This window comes from Ylistrum balloti, unplaced genomic scaffold (genome assembly GCF_031769215.1).
Source record: "Ylistrum balloti isolate Yb309-2 unplaced genomic scaffold, AGI_CSIRO_Ybal_v1 Utg370196, whole genome shotgun sequence".
Taxonomy (NCBI): Eukaryota; Metazoa; Mollusca; class Bivalvia; order Pectinida; family Pectinidae; genus Ylistrum; species Ylistrum balloti.
The window spans coordinates 2,702,217-2,729,702 of NW_026782173.1; the positions used below are offsets into that span (position 1 = coordinate 2,702,217).

General features: G+C 36.3%; 2 protein-coding genes across 2 annotated transcripts; one reads left to right on the top strand and one right to left on the bottom strand.

Annotated features, from left to right (window-relative positions):
* Positions 1-1,031: 1,031 nt before the first annotated feature.
* LOC132551413 (sodium-coupled monocarboxylate transporter 1-like) lies at positions 1,032-12,765 on the bottom strand. Its single transcript, XM_060215554.1, has 15 exons — positions 12,397-12,765; positions 11,204-11,269; positions 9,640-9,691; positions 9,376-9,443; positions 8,154-8,308; positions 7,837-7,977; positions 6,534-6,663; positions 5,991-6,079; positions 5,452-5,567; positions 5,062-5,129; positions 4,433-4,519; positions 4,155-4,351; positions 2,537-2,637; positions 1,891-2,015; positions 1,032-1,271 (listed from the first exon to the last, which is right to left on the bottom strand). The coding sequence occupies exons 1-15, from the start codon at positions 12,763-12,765 to the stop codon at positions 1,032-1,034; spliced, it is 2,004 nt and encodes a 667-aa protein (XP_060071537.1).
* A 5,421-nt stretch (positions 12,766-18,186) lies between these two features.
* Positions 18,187-26,205, top strand: LOC132551353 (zinc finger protein 595-like). The gene is made up of 2 exons (XM_060215493.1): positions 18,187-18,264; positions 22,112-26,205. Exon 2 carries the CDS (start codon positions 22,127-22,129, stop codon positions 25,019-25,021), a length of 2,895 nt encoding a protein of 964 aa, XP_060071476.1. The 5' UTR covers positions 18,187-18,264; positions 22,112-22,126; the 3' UTR covers positions 25,022-26,205.
* The last annotated feature ends 1,281 nt before the right edge of the window (positions 26,206-27,486 follow it).

A 27,486-nucleotide genomic window follows, 5' to 3' on the forward strand; every position in this document is an offset into this window, starting at 1 on the left:
CCAATGTTGAATCAGTGCTATTGGGTGGAGAATAATCATGAAGGACAAGTAAGCTCATACTCAACTATATTTATTCAAACATCTGTTTGTGAACACCATCAACAAAAACAACAAAGACACTACCAACGCGTCAACGGAATCTTAATTCAAACTATTAAAAAAAAACTGACACAAGGACGAAGTAAGAACAAAAGAAATGATTATATGGAGACCTCTGAAGTATAGTACATGTGAAATAAGAATATGAAAAAGAGTTCCTGAAGGGTAAGCGCCTCTACTTTACATTATCGGTGACACCCCATTCGACATGTAAATCTTGGTCAAGCAAGTGATGTCACGTTCCCAAGTGAGAACATAGTTAGCAATGGAGCATGCATTATTGGATCAGAAACAGCAATGACGATGGAATGGATTGCACACACACTTAAGCATCAATCTTTTGAACACCCCTTGTCTGGTAGTTAGAACACCAATCACAAGAAGTCGAATGAGGAAGACTTGTGACAAATCTCAGGTACGACATCAAAAGTACAATTACTACCAGTTTCGGGTAAAGACAAACGACAGATTAAAAACACTGAATAACACAGAATATAAACCAGATTATGATGGTTAATATACAAATAGTTTAAAACGTCCAATCCAATCTCTTACAACAACATACACTCTGTATTGTGCAATAAGACTGACTGATCGATGATTAATTTTTAGCTTTACATGACATATTAACTTGTTAGAATTTGAATACAAATAATGACACTTCAACTGTTTCCGTTGTTTTGATGACGAATACGACAGTGTCCAACAGAATACCGTAACTTAAAGAGAATAAGATGAGATCATTTTCCTGGAGGAAATATACCACAACCTAACTATGTTGACTTCCTTGTAATAGGCACATAACCATCAAAGTACGCACATTGTTGGTGTTTTAAGCACAGGAAATATGGCGTCATACTTTAGTGTAAAATACTCAATATCACAACTTAGTGTGTGATAATATTTGCTTCATTTAGGTATATAAAGTGAGTTTATAATTTGGTAGTATGGGTTGTCGAATCTTCGCTGATCTGGCTGTATATGGGCGGATCATTATCTATTCCATCACAGCCTTCCTGTCCTAAACCACTGTCCTGACTAGCAGACCTGCTTCCACCTTCTTTCCCGTTGATTTTACTAAAGCTATTCTGAAAATTATTTTTGTCGTTCGACAATGTAATTGCATTCCCATCCATTTCCTTGCCCTGCTCAATGCCGTAACCGGGAGTGGTCTGAAAAAAAGATGAGCCATTTATGATGTAAATCAAACAGACATCTATTGGAAGTACTAGTTATACCGCCATCCGTGACGCTCAAACTTAAACCAACTTAAATAATGATACAAATTGATACAGATAATGAATAATTGTATTGCAAGTAACAGTTCCTAAAAATACTAAGTTCAGAATTAACACAAAGTAATATAACGTATTTCAGAAAGAGGTAGAATTAACATACACTTCGTCAATGAGACAAGTAATGTAAACTTCAGTCGGGACGCGGCATAACGCAAACCTCTATAAGCGGACCAAAACAAAGTAATACAAACTTCGATAATGACATTAAAACAAACTTAAATAATGACATAACGTCATATAAACTTCACAATTGACACAAAGTGATGCATAGTTCAGAAACTGATCTAAGTAACACATCCTTCAGTAACAACTTAAAACAAATAATGTATACGCCCTTCCCGAAATAAAATTACTAATAACATTACATCATATGGAAAATAAGGTTCAAAGTCCCTGGTAACGCTTCTTGTTGTGTATCTAAATATAAAAAAACGTAACGAAAACACGTCATTTAAAGAAGGTCAATGATAAACCATACTAGTAACAGAAATACCTGTAATGTGCTGTAGTCCACGCCGAAGCGCAAAGGTTTGCGGATCTTTTCCGGTAGACAAGGGAAGAGAATATCAAACAGTGGACACATAAGGCGAGCATCAGCTTCCTTGGGGTCATTGAATCCTGCCAGAAGTTATATATACTATTTATAACTTTCTTAGTTCTTCAAAAGATATACAGCGATACTAGAACATACCATATTTTATAAGCGACCAAAGTATATGTTGTTTTCTCACGCTGGGAGATGGTACTTGAGCGATTATGTAATGCATGTTTGTAGCTGAATGAACACGTTAGCTTTAGCCATACCTGAACGTGTCATTATTGAGAATAACGTACATATATGTATGCCTAGATTCAGGGTAGTTGTTATTATGTTTTAAGTGTGGTTTTTTGTCACATTTAAAAGCCACTCGTTGTTCGAGGAACACTTTTTGATAATAACCCGAATCGTATCTATAATCCACCCTTTATACTCATACACAAGTAACATTTTCCTGTAATCACAAAGTCTCCTTAATTTCCACTACATATTCACCAGTAATACTTTTACATGTAATTCCATTCTGATTATCCAACTGCAACACTTTTACATAAAACTTCACTGATTAGCAGCCGTAAATTCTAATACTTGTAAAATTTACCTGTAAATCCACTGACAATCAGCCCCATCACGCAGGTGGCCAAAACGGCGGTAGCACTGTACCACATATATGACAGCGTGTACAGTTTATGCACGGGATCGCTGTAACGAAACAAAATATCACAGATGATCCAATACCGTGTAGATTGCGGCTAATTACAGAATGTTTGACATACCAGGTGCGAACCTCATTTTGGAAGATCGACAAATTAAACATCAACCACATCTGTTTAGTGAATAAAGAATTAGTCAGAAAGGACAATGAAAGCCTCCATGTAAAAACCAATTTCACTGTCTTTATCATCCTGGGATGATGTCAGACTACCTTGTCGTCGAAGTTGTGATTGGGAACATCCATGTATACCGCTTTCATGAATCAACGATTTGAAACATTTGTCAAGACTGGGTATTATATCCAATGCTGTGGTAAGATTTACAAGAAACAGAGGAATCCGAAAGTCAGACAAGTATTTTCTCTGTCAAACTTGAGTGAATCACGGAGCGATTACATTGGTAAATCTGTGTATTCATTAGGTATGTATGTTCATACCGCATGTAACTTTGTTACACCTTATTGTGCTTGGAAGTAGACATAGGTCATCTCGGACTTTTCATGTCAAAAGGCATTCAAACTTTGTCATCCAGAGGGAGTTGATAATCTTTTGAAGCATATTTACCTGATCTGCAATAACTATTAAAAGAAGAAATGTGTCTCTCATTAGACACCGATTGTAATAACGCCAATTGGTGATTAGAATGTTGAAGAAATTAAGATGAAAAACAAAACACAGAGGGACACATGTTGCTAAATAATGCAACCATCAACATGTCATCTATGAGCATTTAAAGAAGAGAAACAACTACTTTTTAAACTATCTCTGTATTTACGTTGTAGACAACAGAGTTGCCAAACTTTAAAGTCATTTTCTATTTCCTGAAGGAATATTTTGCCGTTGTCAATAACCTGTATCAGTAAAGATCTTCTAATGTAACTTATAATATTTTACTGCAGAATCAAGGCTTATAACGCGAGAATAAATAAAACCTACTACTTAGTATCAAATTTGTTTTTTTCGGCAACTTGAGGTACATTGCCATGTATTACACATTCATTCTGATAATATCTAATCTGAATTTCACACAGGAAATCGGGGTGGATTTAGCCTTTCATCGATCTATGGAGAATTCATTGCTGCCTGGAGTCCCATGTATTTTGAAGTACTTATGATTATATATTATAAAATGCTTGAAATTTTCTCCTACGGGATGAGAAATGCATTTTGTTGAATAAGCGGTGTTGAGCAAATATCATTTTCGTGAAAACCTGCCAGATAAAGTCAGAGATAACCCAGAAAGCAATCGTCATCAAACCAAGTGACGAATGGGACACCATGTCAATAATTGTAAAGACACAACTGGAATAGATTTATATCTATTTTGCTTTTTAGGGACATCACGGTAAAAACAGTAACGTTGTTATGGATATTAATTATACGTGTTTTATACATTTCCATTTACGTTTCCATGCTATCCCGATATTCACAGTCTATTTCCAATGTCCAAATTGACCACTTCTTTGGTTCTGGAACCATTCTCAAATAATGAATAATGATGCCTACCTGTCCTCGTTTGTAGGAGCACCCGATGTATTATTAAGGTCGAACGGTGTAATGGTTATATTTGGTGCGATAGTAAGATTCCAGTTACAATCCTCGGTGGAGACAGGTGGCTTTGGGATGGCCGGTGGGTATATCTGTGCTCCTACCCCTATCCAGAACATAAACACAAGTCCAAACAGAAGACCAGCGTACGCTCCCTGACAAAGAAATAGTACATTACTTGTGATGCAATTCATTTTAGTATAAAATATCAAGCTAATTGTTGAACGTTTTCTTACCCATTTGTTGGCCCAAGGGAACATCATTCCTAGGATGAATAGCCCAAGCAGTGGTCCACCTATCATACCAAACAGAGATAGTGCAGCCTGTGGAACAGAACATGAATAACTGTGGAAATTCAAAAAGAAGGAACAAATCCAAGAACTTTATTGAAGAAAAAAAAGCGTTTAACTTTGGAAACAAGAAATAAATCGATGTAATGATTTAAACTTGACTATTATGGGTTATATATGTTATATACATGCCAGTAAGCTGGTGAAGAACTAATGGCCAGTATCACTATAGAATTATTTCAAAAATAAAATTAAAAACGGCTTGGGGTCAACGGAGTTGCTTTTTTCATTTTAATTTCTCATTACATAAGACAAGAGACGCGTTGGTTATGACATTAGAAATTATCTTAATTCTTATCAGAACGTCAATATATGATATTTTGAAGAAAAAAAGCAGATTCGTTAACAGAAGCATCCTTGAATTTGCTAGTCTAAATGAAAGACCTACGGCAACTGTCTCCAGACATGTGCAATGTACAGTATGTTAACAGCAAGAGTTTTACAGCACATTGTCATGCGTCTTAAAACAATCATTCGTCTTACAGCACATTGTACGAGATGGAAAATACATATACCTGCAAAACTCCTCCGAGCAAGGACGCCACATAAGTCAGTCCGAGGCAGATTACACCAAATATCAGGGCTAGTAACACAAAATACACATCATCATAAACGTTTGGAGGGATACTTTGTTTCAGAATAGCGTATCGTGAAGTTTGAACAGTAGACTATTATATCTCTTATTATCTAAAGTTGAAGTAAGAAGAAACTATTTTACTAAAACGGTGTGAACGGGAATGTCGTTGCACTGTTTACAGGGAAACATTCGCCTTGGTTTTAAAAACCGTACATGTCGCGGCGACCAGATTCTATTCAATGAACGTACGCCAGCAAATATATGCTGCTTAAATAAAGCGTGAATTTAGAAAGACAAGCTTTCACAAGGAAACTGAGAGGGTCAATACCTAGTATCTTTGACACGAGTGTCGCACGCTGCTCGGAGATGTCCGGTAGAAAGTAAGACTTGATGACGTCTTGTAGTACCACTGCTGATAGCGAGTTCAATCCGGATGATATTGTACTGAAATTGACACAAATATATTTTTATTGTGACGCTGGACACATACCGAGTCGATACAAGTCAAGTGTGTTCTTCTGAAACTAGTCACTCGTTGAATGGAAACGACTCAATGGCTAATATTAGTATTCAATGAAATAAGTAAAATTTACTTATAGATGCGTGATTCCTATTAGGCCTGCCTGAGACTATTATTGTGATCAGATTTAGCTGAGTAGTCATTGTAAGGTTTACCTAAAATAGTCCCTATCTGGCTGTGGTCATGATCATATTTAGCTGAGCAGTCATTGTAAGATTTACCTAAAATAGTCCCTATCTGGCTGTGATCATGATCATATTTAGCTGAGCAGTCATTTAAGATTTACCTAAAATAGTCCCTATCTGGCTGTGATCATAATCAGAATTAGCTGTCATTTTAAGGTTTACCTAAGAGCTCCACTGAAGAGACTGGCAACAAAAAGTCCTGGGAATCCTTGTGCTGTTCCAAGGACATCCATCACAAATAAAGGAAGTAACTGTCAATAGTAAAAATGAGGGTAGTTCTTATCAAACTTATCAATTAGCTGAATATACCGTGACGTACGAGCACTACTTCAGATACAAGTTTTGTCAAATACATACCACAAGTTCTCAAATGCCATGTCAAACACTCATACAGGTGAGATACAGACTGTACATTTTTCAGAAGCAGATAGCATTTGTAAGTTTTCAAGATAGGATACAATTGAAACGATCAAAGCTAAACGACTTGGACAAGGAAAGACAAAGATAATATGGACTTCACATGATATAACTGTACGTATTTATTTCAGTATTTACTGTCATTGTTGCAAGAAACCTTGGAAACTCTCCTCTCATATAAGATACACCAGGTCAGATGATTTCACATTTTTATTGCATTATAAATAGTAATGTAATACGGTGCAAACAGAAATATTTCGTTTGAAGGACCATTTTTTGACAGCTTACCTGGTCGGAGCTCTCAACAAGTCCGAATTTGAAGGGGTCACAACGGCTGTAAAACCCATACATCACCATACCGATCAAACAGCAAAGGAACAGGATCAAACACAGTCCTGGGAAGTTTATCCATATGGCTCTGTCATATAATCAAATGTATATATTTAGTATCTCTGTTATATAAAAACGTCATATGATAATGTAAGCCAGAGACTTCTGATTTGTTATGATTAACCAATATAATATCTCAGAATAATGTCAGTATAAAGTATAACGTTTTAAACTATACTATATTTCTAGAAAAAAAAAGATTATTGATGAACCATGAATACGATTAATTTAGGGAATACTATTCTTGTTTTATGCATCTACTAAAAATTAGCGCATGAACACTCGACTTCTTTTCATGTTAAAATCAAAACTTATAATCGAATTTCCTCTATTTGCATAAATCTTGTCACCATTCTAAAGTGATTTAAGTCTTAAAGCGATGTCAAAAAAGTAATGTTAACGAAGTTTAACAACACCTTAGATCTACATTTCTTTGTTCGAAACAGTAACTGACATTATTTATGCCAATCACAACGCTCCTTTCAACCATTGACGGCGTAGAACCTCCATCCACTTCTCAGTCAATTTGTCAACAGATTCGGGTCATGATATAAGTCCACACATATAAAAAAGGCTTTACATATTTTTTCCGACTGGGTTATATGTCAAACTTTCGTTTATATTGATTCCTAATTTACAAATATAAAATTCGATATGTCGTTGTCTAATTGGAAAAAGCTTTGCTCATTTCTTTCAAATTGAGATTAGGATTTTTGTATCCTGTATAAAATTAAAAAGTAAAAGGTAAGAGACAATACCATGTGATATGATTTTAGTAAGTCGTGATTTTACAAACATTCGTGATCCCTGGATTCAGAACATGACCTAGGTCTACTCTAGCCAAGGCCTAACTGTTATCGTCATTTTCTCGACATCATGAAATTACGCACAAACCCACTTGAAAGCAGAGGAGAGGGAATCGTAACAAGTCACTGATATAATCATCATCTTATTCTAAGCCTCACATTTCGATGGCACATCTGAGCATGTCGTCATCAGATATTTCTTCAATACTGAAGTCAGTCGATCATCTGCTTCAACGGGAAAGATGGCTACCATATTTGGACCAGCATCTAGCATTTGAGACCACCTGGTCTTAAAGTCAACATTATCTAGAGCATATCATAACAGTGACACCAAAAGCCTTGCAAGAGTTTGATCGGTATCCAGGATAAGGTCAAAGTATTATAAAATAACTCACAGCTGAGCTTTCTTAAGTGTTGAGCACGTGCAGCAGCGTTGTACCATTGCCTGGTTTACGCCATAAATGGCCACCCATGTGAATGTTCCACCGACCGCAAGAGACCATACACTATGGCGTTTGGCGGGGTTTGGATCAAAGCTGTGGGAGAAATAGGATAAGTAAATCTCTTGCTCAATGTATATGAGTCATTTTGTCATTGTCCACTGATATATGTATAATCAATTACAAATCAAAATATCTATGCTCGTGTAAAGGTATCGTATTCATAAAAAACACATATTCGTCAAACGTCTCTACATTTAGATATTACATACTCGTCAAAAACCACTCGGCCACTTTCCTCTGCACGTTGCCATGCCAACCCCATGCCTCCACTTTCTATACTCCCCTTGATTAGAATTGCAATGAGGCCGGCAAACATCATGGTTACCTGGAAAGTGTCTGTCCACAACACCGCCTTCATGCCGCCCTGTCCAAATCAACATCAAAAAGAAAGGCATGTGTTTTTGTTTTTTCATAGGAGGTTTATCACGGCGTCTTCGTAAAATAGCCCACTATTTATTTTCTGCTTTTTGAAAACAATAACATCTCGGGAACAACATATATATGTTAAAGGCATGCTATGACGCATTAGTCAGATTGAATATTAGAAAACCTTATTGTAAAAATTAATGGAGTTTATTAAATTAAGTTTGAACTTTGTAGTTTGGGTTTTAACTATGTTTGGTATAGACAACATATACAAAATGAATATCATTTTTGCAAACGCATGCTCAACGTGTCCATGATGTTTTTAATCTTTGCTTCTTTCAAATGTCATTTGTACAAACACCTTGTTGATACCTTTTGTACCCAGTTCTTTCTGACAAAGCCCGTTATTTTTTAAGTTAAAAAAAGCATTGAGTCAATTTTGCATGCAAGGATACAGTCTTAACAAAGAATCATGGCGCTATAATAACATCCCAAGACGGCAGAGAGTATGTACACTGTGTAATAAAAATGACGTCGACGATAAAGATTTTGTACTACTTTGTCCAGCATATTCTGATTTAAGAAAAAAAGTACATTAAAATATAACTAGCAGAATTATTTACCTGTAAAAGTGTTAAATCTTTAAACAGACTGGGTAAATATTTGTTGTACGCTACTGCTAAAAGAAAAAATCTCATCTCTGAGAAAGCATTATATTGGAATATAATTTGAAAGGATGAATACGTATAAATGTATCATAACAGTTATTTGATAACTGTCAATAACTCGTTAAATAGTACTTAATTGAAATGCTGCGGTGCTTTTTATGTATTGTTTCTTCATATATGTAGTAACATCATACCAACAGTATTTCATCACGTAATTGATTCATACTACATGTATTAGCTATATATATGTTTGTGTTTTTGAGTGGAATTGTCCTCCGCCATCTTGTACATTACATATATGAATTTTGATCATTTAATTACGTATACAATGCACTTGTACCTATATGCTGTATTGCATTTGGATATAATTAAACTTGAAAATGAAAGTATACAGTACCAGGCAGGTGTAGAGGGTACAGACAGCCCCCACAGCTATCACTGATCCCCACAATGTAAATCCCGTCACTGGAAATGTAAACAGGTGTCAGGAATCAGCATGGAAATTGACAGTCATTTAATACCAAGTTAAATATGTCTCGACGTTTTTATATGTTCTGTATTATAAATTTGCTTAAATAACTTGTTCGTACTGTAAATACAGACTAAAAATGATAGATTCAGATAGAAAAAAGCAATGATATACATGTATCCCAATACATACCGGCATTGAGTGCTAGAGAAGGGGCGTATAACACCAAGGCCATATACAACAACTGAAAAATAAAATTCTTTATACATGGGGAAATTGACATAGTGATATAAACATAATCAATTGATATCGCCAATGGTACAAAACAAAAAACAAAACAAAAAAAAACAATTATGAACAGTCATTGAGCTAGAATGTTGCGGAAGACTCGCCCATATAATTCTCGCTTGAAAACCCTCCACATGTCACAAAATTATATTCTAAAGCAACCAAAAACATTATGTTAATGGTCGGCACAAATATAACAATTTCTCTAACTTAAAATGAATTGTTTTAAGAAATGATGTAATAAAAGTGCAATGGAAAATAGAAGCAGTACTCAAACATAACCACTATAAACGGGAAATGTAGGAAGTAAATAGAATATTGATATGATGAAATGTAAACCACGAGGATTACTTCCGCTAAACTTACTGGTGGTTTGATGACCATTATAAATCACCTATTCCTGTATACAGAACACTTGTACTGATTAATTCATCGCTTAAACAGGAAGTAGATGTAATAAACTAATGCAAACAAGATAACCACAGTAACGAGTAGTTTCACACTGTTCTCGCGTCTTGTAAAATTATATGTAAGATAACAATAAAGAAATTACCGACATGACAAGGGATTCTCAAATTCAAACCCAAATTCCGTGAAACTAGGGCAAACTATGGCCGAAAGATTTACACAGAAACCCCGATAAAGTATAGAAAATAACAACTGGGCCCTGATGTTCCGAAAGAGTAACTATCTTCTATTTTATAGACGACACTCTCCATGTAAATCATGGTCGGTCAATCTAGGTAATGACAAGAAAGCGACAACGGAACCACAAGGCAAACGATCGAACATCAAACACGTAATACTTCATATCGCACAAGCAATGAGACCATCATAAAGAACGTAAAACTTTCCAATAATCTTCATCAACCTGCATATCTCGAAACCCCATGTGAGTTTGTCTGTCAGTTCCACGAAAGTCGTGATATTGGGAACATGTCGAATCAACGGTATCAATATAAATTCCATTAATTGTGGGTGCAGGAATGTCGCTATAATAAATAACAAAGAAAAAAAGAAAACCACTATAGAGAAATTAAAATCATCTTGGTTATCATACAGCTCGGTTCATAACTTTCCCTGTTGGTTACGTTGAAGGAAAGGATCAAAGTACACGTGATTATTGTTGGTTTTTAAAATATTTTTCCTTCAAAACAGCCCGTGTAATAAGAAGGCGGTACACGTAACTAAATCGAAAGCTGTAAGTTCTTAGGTCTAAATGATAAAAGAAACATACAATATATGAGTGACAACGTTTACTTTTTAAAGGTTGAAAATGGCCGATGGTGCGCAAAATCATTGTATCACAAATAAACATGTACTAAGTACGTAATGTAGTACGCAATTTCAATAATAGACAATTACATTGTATTTACACAGGGACTGTAACAGTGGTGGTGTAGTAAGTAATACATTTTAAGGTATCTAGCAATAGGGGTCATCAATTTTACAACAGGTATGGACTTACCATCTGTACAGAAAATGTCATTGATCCTGCCGTCCTCACGCCTTTACTGAATCTGTATTCCAAATACTACGGAGAGAGGGGATATTGCATTAATGGTTTCTACACATCTACACAAATCTACGTACAATGTACTACAGAGAAATGATAAAAATCTGAAAGGCAGATTATACAGAACAATCGTAAACTACTCGGTGGGTTGTTTTGAGCTTTTGGAACTATATTTCAAAAACTCCAAAAATTAAAAAAAAAACTAAAACGATATTTGAATTCTAAAAACTTCAACCAACTTTGGATATACATTTTGTATTTGATATTTTATCCTTATTGTCAGGACTTAAAATTCTAAATGAAACAAAAAGGGTTACAGATAATTGAGCACCTCGATTACAAAGTATTGTATTTAAATTTATGGTTTGAAATGTTAAGTGATACACAGACTACTACATGTATAGTGGAACAGTGTACATTGTTCATACCAATGATACGTGAGGTGATACTGGAAGGAGAGTAATGGATTTTAACACAGTGTTTATGCCAAAAGTGTACGAATTACGCAATTTGAAAACCACTTCATTTCCGTCAGAAAAAAAATCTTCATATATATATATTTATATATATATATATATATTATATATACTTTACTATTAAGACCACTTCTCAATTAAGACCAGTAAGGCCTTGAATTTCATCTGTCACAACAACAACAACAACAACAAAAAAACAAAAAAACAAAAAACAAAAAAAAAATTAAAAAGAAACAACAAGCAACCCATTGTACTTTACTTAATTCAGTTTACTTTACATATATGTTCACTTTTGTCAATTTCCAATGTGGTATTAATATTGAAGTTTCACTGTATATATCTCATTTTCAAGCAACCCGGCAAACTTCCTTCACATATTTAGCAGTGCTCCAGTCGATTTTTAAAATATTGATATATTGTCGGGATTTTACAACTTACATTCCTCGTCGTTAAAAGTCGCTATAATCGTAAATCTCCTTTTTTATTTTCATGGAAAACTCACCTCTATACTATGGTTTCGACTTTTATTATTACTATATTTTAATAATTACGGGTTTCTAAAAGAAGATTATTACAGGCATCCTTATCTTCTATTTAAAACCCCTATATAGATTCATGTACGTAATGCAGTATATGTAGCCTAGGTTGTATGGACAATCCAATACGTACCTCATAGGCGCTTGTTACTCGAAGTTTATAGAAGATGGGGATAAACACATGTGCTGCTCCAAAGGCTACAAAAAGGTACCCCAGTCCTATCCACCAGTACATTGTGGTGTAATTGTACATTTCGGCTGGAACTCCAAGGAGAGTAATGGCGGACATAAAGCTAGCCAAAAGTGATAGAGACACTGGCAGAGGGTTCATGTCTCCTCCCGCCATCAGGAACTCTCGAGTATTCTGGCGTTTACGGTCTTTGATGGCATAGAACAGACCAATGGATGCTGACACGCATAATATGAGTCCAAACAAGACATAATCTACTACAGTAAAAGTATTCTTTACTCCAGTCTGGAAACTATATTTGCCCGACTCCATGGCAGAATGACTAGAACTGTGTTCGTATATAGGATGATTCCTGACTTTGTATAGGTGTTTTAGTTGTAGTCACCCACTATCAGCACCCGACCAACAGAGTTAACCCACGTGCCTAAAGTAAACAACACTTACCTTCATAAGTGGCATGACACTGGCCCTGAGCATGGAAGAAGGCAATATATAGACTGTAAAGTTTGGGAAAGTTAAAGGAACATTGCTTGTTCTTTTATAGATTTCACATTTTACTGCCAAATATTCGTCAACATAGGTAAATGTTCCTTAAAGAAAACCTTACATACATGTATACTTAAGTAGAATTTTTTAAACAAATATTTAATGTGGGGGTTTTCAGTAATAAAAAGAGTAAGCTTTAATATATAAGCACGGCGAGGTCTACATGTACTTCTAACGGATTTTTCCTTGTTTATGGTAATCAGTGTATTCTGTTTTTATGTTCCAAGCTATGAATACATCTGTGTACACATTTGTATCGATAACCGCAGTTTTGATATATCTGCAATTGAAATCAGGAAGTTTCTCTTTAATGACAAGACGTCGTTTCTCATACGCTGTCATAGCGTGGTAGAAAATGCTATTTTACTGTATCGAGCTAATAACCGTACAGAGACATGTTTACTAATTTTTTGGCGTTCACTTGACAAACATGGCTAATTTTTGAGCCTATATGACGAATCTGCTGATGGACATGTTTGCTTGTGTTGCTGATTAAAATGCCCGTGTTCGGTTCCGTAACTCCGTGTCTCACTGTTTTAATCCGTCTCTGGCAAAATCAACATGTCAAGTGCATGTTGTCTTCTGCTGAGACACCATGTGTTAATAATAAGCTATACAGCGGGTAGGAAGTCTTTAAATCTCTGTGGATCGTTACTTCTGTACGTCATCCAGCTGTCACGGCAATGATGGAATCTGTTGGTATCTTACTGTATCTCATTCCTATCAGTAATAAAGAGACAGTTCATAGTGAAGCAGGAATCGGCAACTATAGACTGGAATTCTGTTCATTATCACAGGGACTTTGTACACAATATAATCCTCTGATGTTTTATAAATAATGTCTGCTTAGTTTTCATACAGGTGTGCGTACGTTATGCCAAAAAATGTTTACATCGCAATGCGTGTGTCCGTGTCCTAAGTAGGCGATTTGACAAGCTATCATCAAATCGCGATCGGTTTGTTAAACCATTGCACATCATAACAACACTTAAAATCATGTACCTACATGTATGAATGTAAACCAAGGTCCATATGAACCTAAACTAAGTTTGTTCGGATAAAATATTATCATATGTCAAGTGGTAATGATCAATATTTGATCAAAGAGAAACCGTTCACGATATGTGAATCCCGATGAAGTTAAAAAAAACTCTGGCATCAATCCTTTCATTTACTTCAAGATATACTTAATATATACGAGACTCATCCATTCTTAATGTATACGAGACTCGTAAATACTTAATGTATACGAGACGGTTTTGCATTTTGGATGTTTCCATATATCGAGCATGGTACTTTTTATGAAGGTCCTTGTGAATTGTTTTGCTTCCTGACGACCCAAACAAAACATTCGAGATCTGCACGTTTGTGAAGAAATGGGGCCATTTTTGTATACACGTTAGATATTACCAAATATATAAAAATACGAAATTGTATTGAATTATGGAGATAGTGCACCTCCCCATCTTGGTTTTGCCATATTTTTGAATCACTTTACTTTACCCAAATCGCCTCATCAAAGTTGTGGGATCATACAATGTTACACGATGTGCGATGTGTGCATGATGTCTGCACGGTGTGCGATGTGTGCATGATGTCTGCACGGTGTGCGATGTGTGCATGATGTCTGCACGGTGTGCGATGTGTGCATGATGTCTGCACGGTGTGCGATGTGTGCATGATGTCTGCACGGTGTGCGATGTGTGCATGATGTCTGCACGGTGTGCGATGTGTGCATGATGTCTGCACGGTGTGCGATGTGTGCATGATGTCTGCACGGTGTGCGAAACTGGTCGAAATAAACTATCGCACATATGTGAGCACGTTGTTTGGATCTGTCGTGCAGATGTATGACTCTATCTTGGTTTATTTAAATTTAGAAATGACATACATGTAAAGATAAGTGTGGGATAGGGTTTGTTTATTTTCTGAATACATTAGAGTAGAACTAAGTATATTTCCTAATCAACCCACAAATCTATAGGTAGGACACATGGTTATATACACTCGTAATTTAAAGGGTGTTGTTTATAACGTGTCCACGTGACTAGCCTTAGTATACAGTGTACAGACACTCATTATCTTTACTGTCTATATCTATACTATATCTAAACTTTAAATGACATCGTCTTTGGTTTTTTAATTCTTTTTTCAATTTTCATCAGTTAACCGGTACGAATCCGAACCTGTCACATAGATAACAGTTATTTTCTGTTGTCCAAGGTACACCACTCGACACTCTCTGAGGTGTTAAACTATACGACAGAAATACTAATTTATGCAGGGTCTATGGTTATTTCGAAAGCAAATTGTAACACGCCTGTGACATGACTGCACGACTTTTCGGTTTAATTCTCAATCTGTAATTAGCCAACCATTTTCAACAAATCGCACAAAATGCGCTATCCCCTATTGCACAGTTGTGCGTTAGATACTGTGTAGTGCGTTAGTGCGGAAGAAGATTTTTGTGTGTTGTGCGTTACCACATCCGTATTTGGATATACTGTACATAATCTAAATCTTAATAGATATTGAAAGGTGCTATTCACTTGTATTTCTGGTACCATCACTGAACTTACATTTCAGTGCGATGTAAAAATTGACGTATACATTGCATTCTTAACCACCAAATATTTCTCATCATGTTTTAGCAACAGAAAAAGATTGATTGTAGACTAGCAACTCCATTAAAACAAGTATTGGTCAACTTCTTTATTTCCTTTTCTACTTAAACGATGATTTAATGATGCATCTGAAAGAGAAATAGTGCTCGTCAATTAAACTCATTGGTCAGCATTACTAATCGGCACATTTTGGTTTCGGGTCTTGGAGAATGCAATTTAAATAATAGAACGCATCAAAATTCCGTATTTCATGTCTGTCTGTTTCCCAGTCGGAAGCAGTTATATTCAACCGGTAGAGAATTCTGCCGTGTGATGCAATCCTTGAAATGATTTGTGTTTCTTAGGATGCCAGGAAAAAGAGTCGCCCTGTTGTGTCGTGGTGTGAAGGGCCTCCTGCATACTGTTCAGTCACCACTTACTACAAGAAGACTTCGCCCTTAATGACCCTAACTATCAACGCTTGATAAACCAAGCAAACAAAGAACAATCAGTGCAGTGTCGTCAAATTATAAACTTGACAAAAAATTAATCAAAAGTCGATTGAGTTCCGATTAATACCTGCAGAACAGCGTTATTTTTCTATGAAAAACAGAAACCGATACATTCATACAAACGATAAGTTTTGTCTTTTATCAGGGAGCGCGCTATCTACGACACCATTGCTTTATCACATACAAACAAGAGTTCTAGAACAGGACGGGTGGATTGGTTGAATAGTGCGGCATGATACTGTTTCCCTCAGAGTGAACGACTTATCGGTTAATTATGTATACGTGTATCGTTTATCATTCTTAAACATAGCTTGTTCATTTGCTTGCATATTTAACCTACAGCCGAAGTACAATCTTGATAAAGAGCTTTCTGTGTAAAGTGTACATATTTTATGTCTTGTTAAATTTTCATGCAAGACAGTATTGTGATCCCTCGAGAGGAAGTCGTGTTTATTCAAACATAAAAGTATGTAGAATAAAACCGTTTAGTTATAGTATGTGTTTTAGTTATAAGGTTACCAATTTGATAGACAGTGCGAAAAAAACGCAGATAGTAAATGCGTTCTATATTAATTTGAAATTTACACAAGGAAACAAACCATACGGACTCTTTGACGTAATATCACCGTTTTAGGCCGACATCTGGAAAGGTTTGATTGAAACAGAATCATGCGCAGGCAATGACAAATATTCGTCTTACTAGCTAGAACTATGGTAAACAAATTGTCTGTCTAGACCAAAATGTGGTTACATTTATCTGTATGAGGAATTGTATTATTATTGTAATTTTACATTTTGTACACAGATTTTGACCCGATCTGAGAAAGACTGGTCCTGGTGCCAACCAGCGATGGAACACTCTTTTATAATTGCTTCAGGTTAGTTTTTGGGTAAAATTCCCCATTTAGATTCTTGTCACGATCCCCTAAACAAGAATTATGACATGTTAAACATTTGCTGACAAACGCTGAGCAAACAATAACTTGGTAAGATGTTTACTAAAGACGATATAAAATGGAAATCAAAGTTCACAAATAATTAATGTTCCTATAGGTATTATGTGAAGTTGGTGCGGTTATACCCATTTTTTTCTTCATCATGGTGTATCACATGTGCTAGCATATCCGTATTTTCTGATTCTGTTAATTTCATTCCATTTAACTGTACGTTACTCTATATATATATACATTGTACATACTACCTTTACATATACTAACAATGTCACCAATTGTTTAAATTTCACGATAATAAGAAAAAAATAAGTGGTTATGATAGCTATTTGACATACTGTTATGGTAACGCACAACACACCAAAAACTTTGTAGGCACGTTGTACATACATCGTGTGCATATCATGCGTGTCCTGTATATGGGTATACACGTGACAGGTTCGGATATGTACGGCTGGGTCGCCCGTGTAATAAACACAACACTTACGGTTTACCGGAGTATATATCTTTTGTTTACAAACTGATAGAAAAATTAGAGTATTACAGAAGTAATGGGAATAAAATTTCCGTTCTGATGGAACTAGATATACACACACATATATATATCGCGTAAACTTGACGAAAATATACGTACACTATATTTTCCTGATAAATATTGATATAAAAGACTTTAATATCTATATTCATAGTATTGTGTGACGGATAATATATTGATATTTGTTATAATAAATTTTTATTTCTCATTTTGACAGTGTCGAATTTAAGATTATAGACCGCTTTAGATTTGCTTAGCATTAGCACGCGGCTATATATTTAACAGACTTTTAAAATTTGATCTTCAAGTTCAGAGTCATTTCGCATTACGTTCAGTAACTGTAACAAGGCCAATAGCATTTAGGTAGAAGCGATTTTTTTCTTTGTGGTTTGAAAAAAAAAAAAAAATACTGTTCATAAAAGCAGTTCATGTGGGTCTGATTCGACACGCACAGGTGCAGTCACTACTAGATCCGGTTTGTCCTGTCCGTCTCCGTCTCTTACGTTAGGTAGAAAAAGGAAATCCGTTCCGTCTTGGCGTTGGTTTTATCAACGATATCCATTATGATTGATTGGTAAGCTGGGCAACGAGGTTAGAAATTGCAACACACGAAGAAATAACCACACCGAGTAGTCACATATCGATACAGTTTCTACTGGAAACCGGTAAGTTAGTACTGAGATAGAGGTTCATAATCCGTACTGTGTTTGGCAATGAAAGTAGGTCATATCATTGAATCCGCTTTCTTGTTTCTGTTTGAAGCCACATTATGTAGCGAAAATCAGACAAACACATACAACATTCGCTAATGGTTTTATTTATTTACATAGCATGTACAAGATTCAATTTTAGGTCGTATCCCTCACAAACGTGGGCAATATTGTAGAAATTTAAATGCGTAGAAATAGTAGCGTATCGAGCGAAGAGAGAGTACTCCATGTTTATAAACTAACAGAAAATTTAGGTAGCACACCACCATTGCAATGTTTGATACGATGTGTAGTGACGAACAATACGTCCCTGTTTGTAGTAACAGAAAATGTGGTGAGGTAGATAAAATAACAGTAGGCACAGACAGTGCTGATAGAGGAATTTGTAGTGATTGAGACTGTAGTGATAGAGACAATCGATAGAGACTATGTGTAGTGATAAAGACGGTGTGTAGTGAGTCGACGTGTCATTGTAAAATTAGTTTTCAGAGTTTCAGACATTGAAACAGACAGTGTTTAATCATTACGATTGATATGCAGTATGAAATAAGGATGACACAGACTAGGTATAGTTATACAGCATTTAAATGTACATGTAGATACAACGACAGTATATAGCGACACAAATAGTGTGTGTGTGATCATGTAAATAAACCACCAAGTTGTTGTTTTAAATTCACCGATTTTTTTATTTCGTGTGGTTAAAACCTACCTGTATGAACAGGTATTACAGTATATTACTGTATGGACACCCTGAAGCAAACATCGCACAATACAGTTACACAAAACATATTCACATATACACAGGTTGAAAGAAACAGAAATAAATCATATAACTAGTTTCACGGAAATATATATGTTAACTTCGTAATGATTACTATTGCACATGTGCAATTATCCGAAACAATACATTTAATGAATTATAACATAATAAAGTTATATGTGAAGCGAAAAATCCCACCGCTGCATCTAATTGTAACGCGGAACGATCTCAAAATGTACTGCCCGTGAATCCCTCGGTAACGGTTCTACAAGGTAGCGTCAGGCACCTGCCTCAATGCACAAATTTAGATCAAGTTAGCGTGGATCGTCGAGCAAATACAATTCAACACCAGTCCTTAGTTTATGTAGGGTAATCGTAACAGTAAATATGACCAGTAGTCACCGCCACTCTCGCCGAGATAGGGTAAAACCCCTCTCTTATAACCATGTACAATCCTACAGGCGTAATCACAGTGGAAGTGAGTGAAGTAAGAGGCACTTTAATACCTCTTGAACTATGGGGTATTAAACACAAACAGTGTCACACGGACAGACAGTGGCCATGGATCAAGGTGATTAGTATATAAGATAACAGGACAAACCGGCACCCTATCTAAGTCAACACGGTCAACATGTACATCAGTCAAACATATAAAAAAAATACTGTAAAAAAATAGTCCATAGAGAAAAATACATGTACTACATATAGAACTGATTTACAAAAGATCTTCTTTTCTCCAAATCATCTACAAAGACCTACATTATTACAAGTATAAATACTCTGGTTTCTTCCATGTATTGAAAAAAAAACAACAACCCCCTCCCCCCGAAAAACTCTAATAGATATACATGTTTAAGGTATTCACATGTGTATGACAGAGAGCTGTAACAATGGTCCCATACATCGGTACTCCATTTAACAGATATAGACTGCTCGAAAGTAAAAACACTTTCTCTCACTTTTCTGATCAAGATAATCGAACCATTATACATTTGTATTAAAATTGAAACAAATACAAAAAATACTACTACTTATACAATCCAAGTTACAACTTAAAATGGAGGTTTGTATAAAGAAGAATTATATACTACATAGTTAGATAAATGAACAAATAATAATTACAAAAAGAGAACTTACGTGAACTTGGTCAGCATGGGATCGGGATCTTTAAAAAATTACTTAGACTTTAAAAAACTGTCATACTTAAAAGTAATATTCCTGGAAACTAACCAAAAGCTTTTATTTAATCTTAACCATTAGAACTTATAAATATCACGTGTAAGTCATGTGACGTCAAAATAGATCTTCAGGAAAAAGTAATCATACATGTAGGTAACCCAATTATCACCCACTGTAAATTATAATACTATAATACACGCTTATCTTTTTTATGCACAATCTGGGCACAAACAAATTGACAACTGTATATTCAAATTAAATGACCCAATTACATGTAGTGATGCAGACAGTGTAGAGAATTTAATGATACTGACTTTATAGTGCTAGACAGTGTGTGGTGGTACGTACATTGTGTAATGGAACAGACAGTCTGTGGTGGTACGTACATTGTGTAATGGAACAGACAGTCTGTGGTGGTACATACAGTGTGTAGTGGTACAGACAGTGTGTAGTGGTACAGGCGGTGTGTAGTGGAAAAGAGAGATAATGACCCAGACTCTAGTAGTACAGACAGTGTGTAGTGATAAAGAGAGATGGCGATACAGACTTTAGTAGTCCAGACAGTGTGTAGTGATAAAGAGAGATAGTGACCCAGACTTCAGTGGTAAAGACGGTGTGTAGTGAAAAAGAGAGATAGCGAGCCAGACTCTAGTAGTACAGACAGTGTGTAGTGATAAAGAGAGATGGTGATACAGACTGTGTAGTTGCACAGACAGTGATAAAGAGAGATAGTGACCCAGACTTCAGTGGTAAAGACAGTGTGTAGTGATAAAGAGATATAATGATAAAGACTGTGTAGTGGTACAGACAGTGTGTAGTGATAAAGAGAGATAGTGACCCAGACTTTAGAAGTACAGACAGTGTGTAGTGGTACAGACAGTGTGTAATTATAGAGATAATGACCCAGACTTTAGTGGTACAGACAGTGTGTAGTGATAAAGAGAGATAGTGATACAGACTGTGTAGTGGTACAGACAGTGTGTAGTGATAAAGAGAGATAGTGACCCAGACTTTAGAAGTACAGACAGTGTGTAGTGGTACAGACAGTGTGTAATTATAGAGATAATGACCCAGACTTCAGTGGTACAGACAATGTGTAGTGATAAAGTGAGATAGTGACCTAGACTTTAGTGGTACAGACAGTGTGTAGTGATAAAGAGAGATAATGGTACAGACAGTGTGTAGTGATAAAGGGAGATAGTGATCCAGACTTTAGTAGTACAGACAGTGTGTAGTGGTACAGACGGTGTGTAGTGGTACAGACGGTGTGTAGTGGTACAGACGGTGTGTAACGACAGTAGAGTATATGTAGTGACACTTAGACTTAGCAATTGAGCAAATTTGGATAAGCCTAATCAGAGGTGCATGAAACAACCGGAACTGCTTGGGTAGTACATGCTGAGGGTAAATGGATATTTATGTCCAGAAATAGAAACAAAATGGTGCATTACAGGCAGGACCATTTGGTGGTATTTTTTTTTATCACAAAATGAGCATGAAAGCAATTGAGTTTATTAGAATAAGAACAAAATTTTCATAGGTAATGTTTTTGTAAATTGACCAGTTGAGAAGAAAGGTGAATTTTATGTAGAAAATGCGGAAATGGACAGCTACCCATAAACAGCAGCAAAAGGAACCTAGATTGTAAAATAGGTGCATGTTCACTCAAATTTCTTGGATTTTCCTATTTAGAACGTTATAATGGCGTAGAAAATTTAAAAACAAAATCTGTAATATATACTTCCAGATCTGAAATTCAGCGGGAACACTGCGCGGTATAAGCTGTAAATGATACAACAATACAGTATAGTATATGATCGATTTACAGATGATACATCACATGTGCTTGTTTGTTTAAAGGGACATCGCATTAAGATGGGAGCCAAGAGAAAAAGAAAGTTCCAATGCAATATATGTGCCAAGGTCTTCTTAAGTATGCAAAGCTTGAAAAGACACAAAGATTTTCATGTGAATCATCGACGAGGATTTAAGTGTGGAAAATGTGCCAACTTCTTCATGTCTAGCACGTTTTTAAAGAAACATCACTGTAAAAGCCTTTCCTGCTCACGTGATCAGTCAGAAAAAGGTAACGAGGAGAACCTCACACCAGAGAAAGTCAGTCCACCAGTTACCCAGACACATGACCATCCGCAAATTTTCAAATGTGGATTCTGCCAAAGTTGCTTCGTTTCACAGAAAGTTTTGAACCAGCATATGGCAATAACTTCTGCTGAACAACATCATAGATGTACAGAATGTACGAAAAGATTCTACTGTGCGCAGCAGTTTCACGAACATTTTCAGATTCATAATACTGTGCACAAGGTGTGTTACGTGTGTGGAGAAGTTCTAAGGGAAGACGAGGAAGTCTTTAAACGTCACGTGTTATCCCATGCCGAAGTTGAAGAACAGAACTGCAATCAGTGTGTGAAGAAGTTTTCAACTGAAAGTGATTTAGAGAAGCACGAAAAAGAACGCATTCCTAGCAGCAAGTCGAATGTACCTCATCAAAATGAGATGGACATAGACTGCGAGGAAACGGATGTTACCGAAAGTGCAACAAAGAATGATAAAGGAATATTTACAGATCAAGACGTACTGCGACACGTACACCTCGACTTCAGCACATCCCCCACTTCCAAGTCCGGGAGGATCTTGGAGTTAGAAAAGGAAGTGACAGATATGGGTGACTCGCCAACGCCTACCAGACGAAGCGCTCGCACACCTCGACCATCTGCTAAAAAGCTTACACATGACAAAATGGAAGAAAATGAATTATTATGTAAAATTTGCTTGAATGTATTTTCAAACAAAAGTTCTTTCAAAAAGCACATGTTGGATCATGTAAGTGAAAAAAACACGCAGTGCAAAATCTGCAGTAAGACATTTAAGCGTAGCCGATACCTGAATGACCATATGAAATTACACCTCGGACAGGAACCCCATAAATGCCATATCTGTGGTCTAAACATCAAATACAACCCATCAAATTTTCGTCGACATATGAGAAAACATTCAGGGAACCGAGAATTTGGTTGCAATATTTGTGCTATGTCTTTCTATAGAGCAGACGACCTCCAAAGTCACATAAAAACACACTATAAACAGTGCAAGCATGTTTGTACAACATGTGGCATTGGGTTTTCTACACCATATAAACTTACCGAGCACACGCAGAGTCACGACCTAAACACTGATACTCCTTGCGACATGTGTGACAAATCCTTCGTCAGCAAAACACAGTACCATGACCACTGCAGTCGTGTACACAGGGGGCAGTTCATGTGCAAATTATGTGGCATAACAATGAAGTCCAAATACTGGTTTGAGAAACACAAGTTAGAGTATCACTTATCAGAGGTAGCAGAATGCAGTTTAACGGATAACAGAGAAGAAGAGAAGAGCGGTCATTTGAGTGATATTAAACGGGATAACGACAACGACCAGGCATTAATAACGCAACTGGAAGATACAGAGGAAAAAAGTTTAGAGAAATCATTCCAGGATGCATTGCAATCTAAAGATAGTACATATGAGGAAACGAGTGACGGGCAAGGAGAATCAATTACGTCAGTACCTGAACTAGGCACTGATATACTACCTGTACTACCTAAATTAGAACCTGAAGAGTATGCTGAAGATTTGAATGTTCGTTTTCAATGTAGATTCTGCTACAAGGTATTCGCCAGCAGTGGTAATCTCAAGCGCCACGAGAATGACATTTGCGAGGAAACTTTGTCAAGTAAGGTGACTCTCGACAAAAGAAAGACTACATATCAGAAGAAAATCAAACAGCAGAAGAAAACACCGACGAAGCTCCTTGGGAAAAACCTGCAATGTCCAGAATGCTCGAAAAAATTCAGCCGCCGTTGTGACTTAAAACTTCACGCACGTGTTCACGCCGGAATTAAAAATTACGTTTGCGAAATATGTAGCGCCTCCTACTTCTCGGTAAGCAATTTGAATAGACATAGAGAAGTCCACAACAGTCAGTCCAACAATGTTTGTCACGTGTGTGGGAAATCTTTCGCTTGTAGAAACTACCTTTTCACGCATATCAGACGCATACACGAGACCGACAGTAGCACTCTTGAGAAGTTTAAATGTGATTCATGCTCCAAGTATTTCACTTCCTACTCCAACTATAAGCGCCACCAGAGAATCCACACCGGAGAGCGACCCCACAAATGTAATGTTTGTAATAAGGCATTTCGTCGCACAGACGACCTTGCTGTACACGCAAAAATACACTCTTCAGTTAAACCGTTCCAATGCGAAATATGCAACAAAAGTTTCAATCAGCGTCATAACTTGAAGAAACATTTGAAAAGACACGATCAAGGTTTGAGACGGATCTATCGATGTCCGAAGTGTACTAGGACCTTTCGTCAACAGAAGGCCTTTGAAAGGCATTTATTAAGTCATGAAAGTATCGAGGAAGAACATGAAGGAGAAACACAAAGGTATGTTAATGGTGAAACTGCGGTAACCGGCAAGACTACACCTGCCCAATCAGCCACCACCGACGACACAGAGTACTCGCGAACAGCTCATGCCATAGCAACAGCCATTTCGTCAATTCAGTATCAAGAGGCTGGCAAACAGATGTCTGCAGAACCGAATCAATCCACTGTTTCACAAGGACCGGACGGCAGACAGGTAATAATCGTCCTGCCAAGTGGCACGGTAGCGCCATTTCAGTGTAGCCTCTGTAAACAAGAGTTCCCAGAAATCGTTCAGCTTGTGAATCACATGGTGGAACATGATTAGAGGATAAAGAAGACATTGTTATCATAGATCGGAGATGTAACACATGCAATAGAACTTGTTTGCCTTGTATTTCGTTCGATGTACCGAACAGATGTTTCGTTAAACATCCTTAATGTACTATTTTGCTATAAACATATATTTTGAAGCATAGCGTAGGTGAAATTTGGCTATATTGCTATAAACGATTATATCTTTGCAACTATGCATTGGATATTACTGATATTTGATTGGAAGCTTCAGGGGAAGTGAACAATCCCGTAGGGTGCTTAGTGGCGGGGCCCAACAGATAATACTAACCAAATTCAAATCCTTCTTCTTCTGTAGGAAAACAAAATATTATACATATACATATATATGGGTTAGAAGCATGCTTGGGGTAAGGGGCCTTTTTAGTATAAATAGAGGATGTGATCCCTATGGGACTGAGAAGAGGGACCCAGTGCGTGATAATAGCAAATTATTTTAATTTCCGATCAACTTGTCTACACTGATAAATACTTATATATACACTTGTATAATGCGGGTATTTTATTGTTCTTTCATCGTTGACTAATAAAAATGTCAATTAGAAGTAGTAAACACAATGTAAGACAGATATCAGAGGCGGAGAAAAGTCAGGACCGCGGGGAATTAACTTCAAACCAGTAAAGCTAGAAGTTAATAAACGGAATCGTCAAATTAATGTTTTACATTGTAGTTACATCATGCTCATTTGTGATTTTAACTTTAGCTCTCTGTGTAAGGAAACACGAGCGCTTGGTTGTGAAGCAACCATTCAAGATATAACCAACTTTAAGTTTAAGAATCGGTCACATGATTGATTTCAAATAAATCGACATATAATTTTATTTACTGACATACACTAATACACATTTAAACATCTGCATAATACCATGTATATCATATAAACACCCTGTTTTACTTATGTAATGAGAATTATGGAATTCCATTGCATGCCTGTGTTTTTATATATTCTCACCTTCTAAATCAGTGTTCCTGGTTGATATGACAATCAAACATGACCAGGTGGAACACGGACAGTGACAGGTATTCCCTATATTTGTTGTTAAATGATCAGACTATAATCTTAACCAGATGGAATGATGTTGTACAACGTCCTGCCTTGATATAATTTGCATATTAATATTCTGAGTTTTAAACAATATTAAACCATCCACTATGTTTGCAGTTTTATCTTATTTTTTTGTGTATTCCGACCTCTTTTCCTGTTGGTCACTAAACTGTCTTTCTATCCACTGATCACTTTGTAATATAAAAATGTTTAGGAAGTGTCACTATAATGAAACAGTTATCAACCATTTTTGGGTGAATACGATGATATATGAATCCAAAAAGTGGTAGTTTCTTCAGCCTCGAAACATATCACTTTCTCGGGTCGATAAATCATCATATTGCCATAATAAACAGTCTGATTATAGTATAATAACAAAGTCTCCGAACTGATAACGACAGTGTAAGTGGTATACCAACACTAGATTAGATTTACATATATTATATAACACAGAGACGTGGCCAATGCAGAAATTGTTCAATATCTTGTATATTTAAGCGAAAAGTGGAAAGGTTTTTGATTGAAGAAGGACTGAATTTTGTCGCTTCAATGATGACACACTTTAAAATCACTAAAATTTCCCTCTTATCATTTATTCATAAAAAATATGATTTTTTCTATATCTATCATTTGTATTAATACAAAATAAAACATTGATACATATGCATGAAACACTTGTCCAATGGGAGGTTACGGACTTCTGATAAGCTTGTAATTTGATATACCAACGCATTGCTAGATGCCATCCAAGTTTTGTAGTGCGCGTTCCTTAAAGCTTATATACTGTAGTACAATTTACATGATATATTACGTGTGATGTAAGAAATAACAAGGGCGACTTCGTATATCTAATTAAGTAGTGTTGTACAATATGTATTTGGACAAGATGACGTCGTGCTTTAATGGCTTACGGCAGAGTTGTTCAAAACAATTTAGAACTAAACACAATAAATAACAACCTAGTGAATAATTCGTGAGATGTCCTTTCAGTCGGATAACACTTAATATCTCTTGTGAATTGATCAATAAAAGAATTTTCCACGGGATTAATCTCCGTCCAAATGCTCGGGAAAAGGTCGTCCTTACTCCCGATCCTCCTAACACGTGCCTGAAGTTTTCTTTTCACCAATAATCATATTTCGATTATGTTAATGTTTAATATGGGTAGAATGTGCACGGGGAACAGAGACATTGTCGTCCAGAAATATACATTTTGATATACGAAAATGGCGGCTAACACTGGCTACAAATTTACTTTAAAGAAATTCTTGTTTCTTTACAGTATCTATGTTATCATTAACTGCCATGAAAATACCGACACCATGCACCCCTATTGTACGACGCCGACACACAAGTTTGATCTCCATCGTTCGACCCTTTTCCTCCGAACATA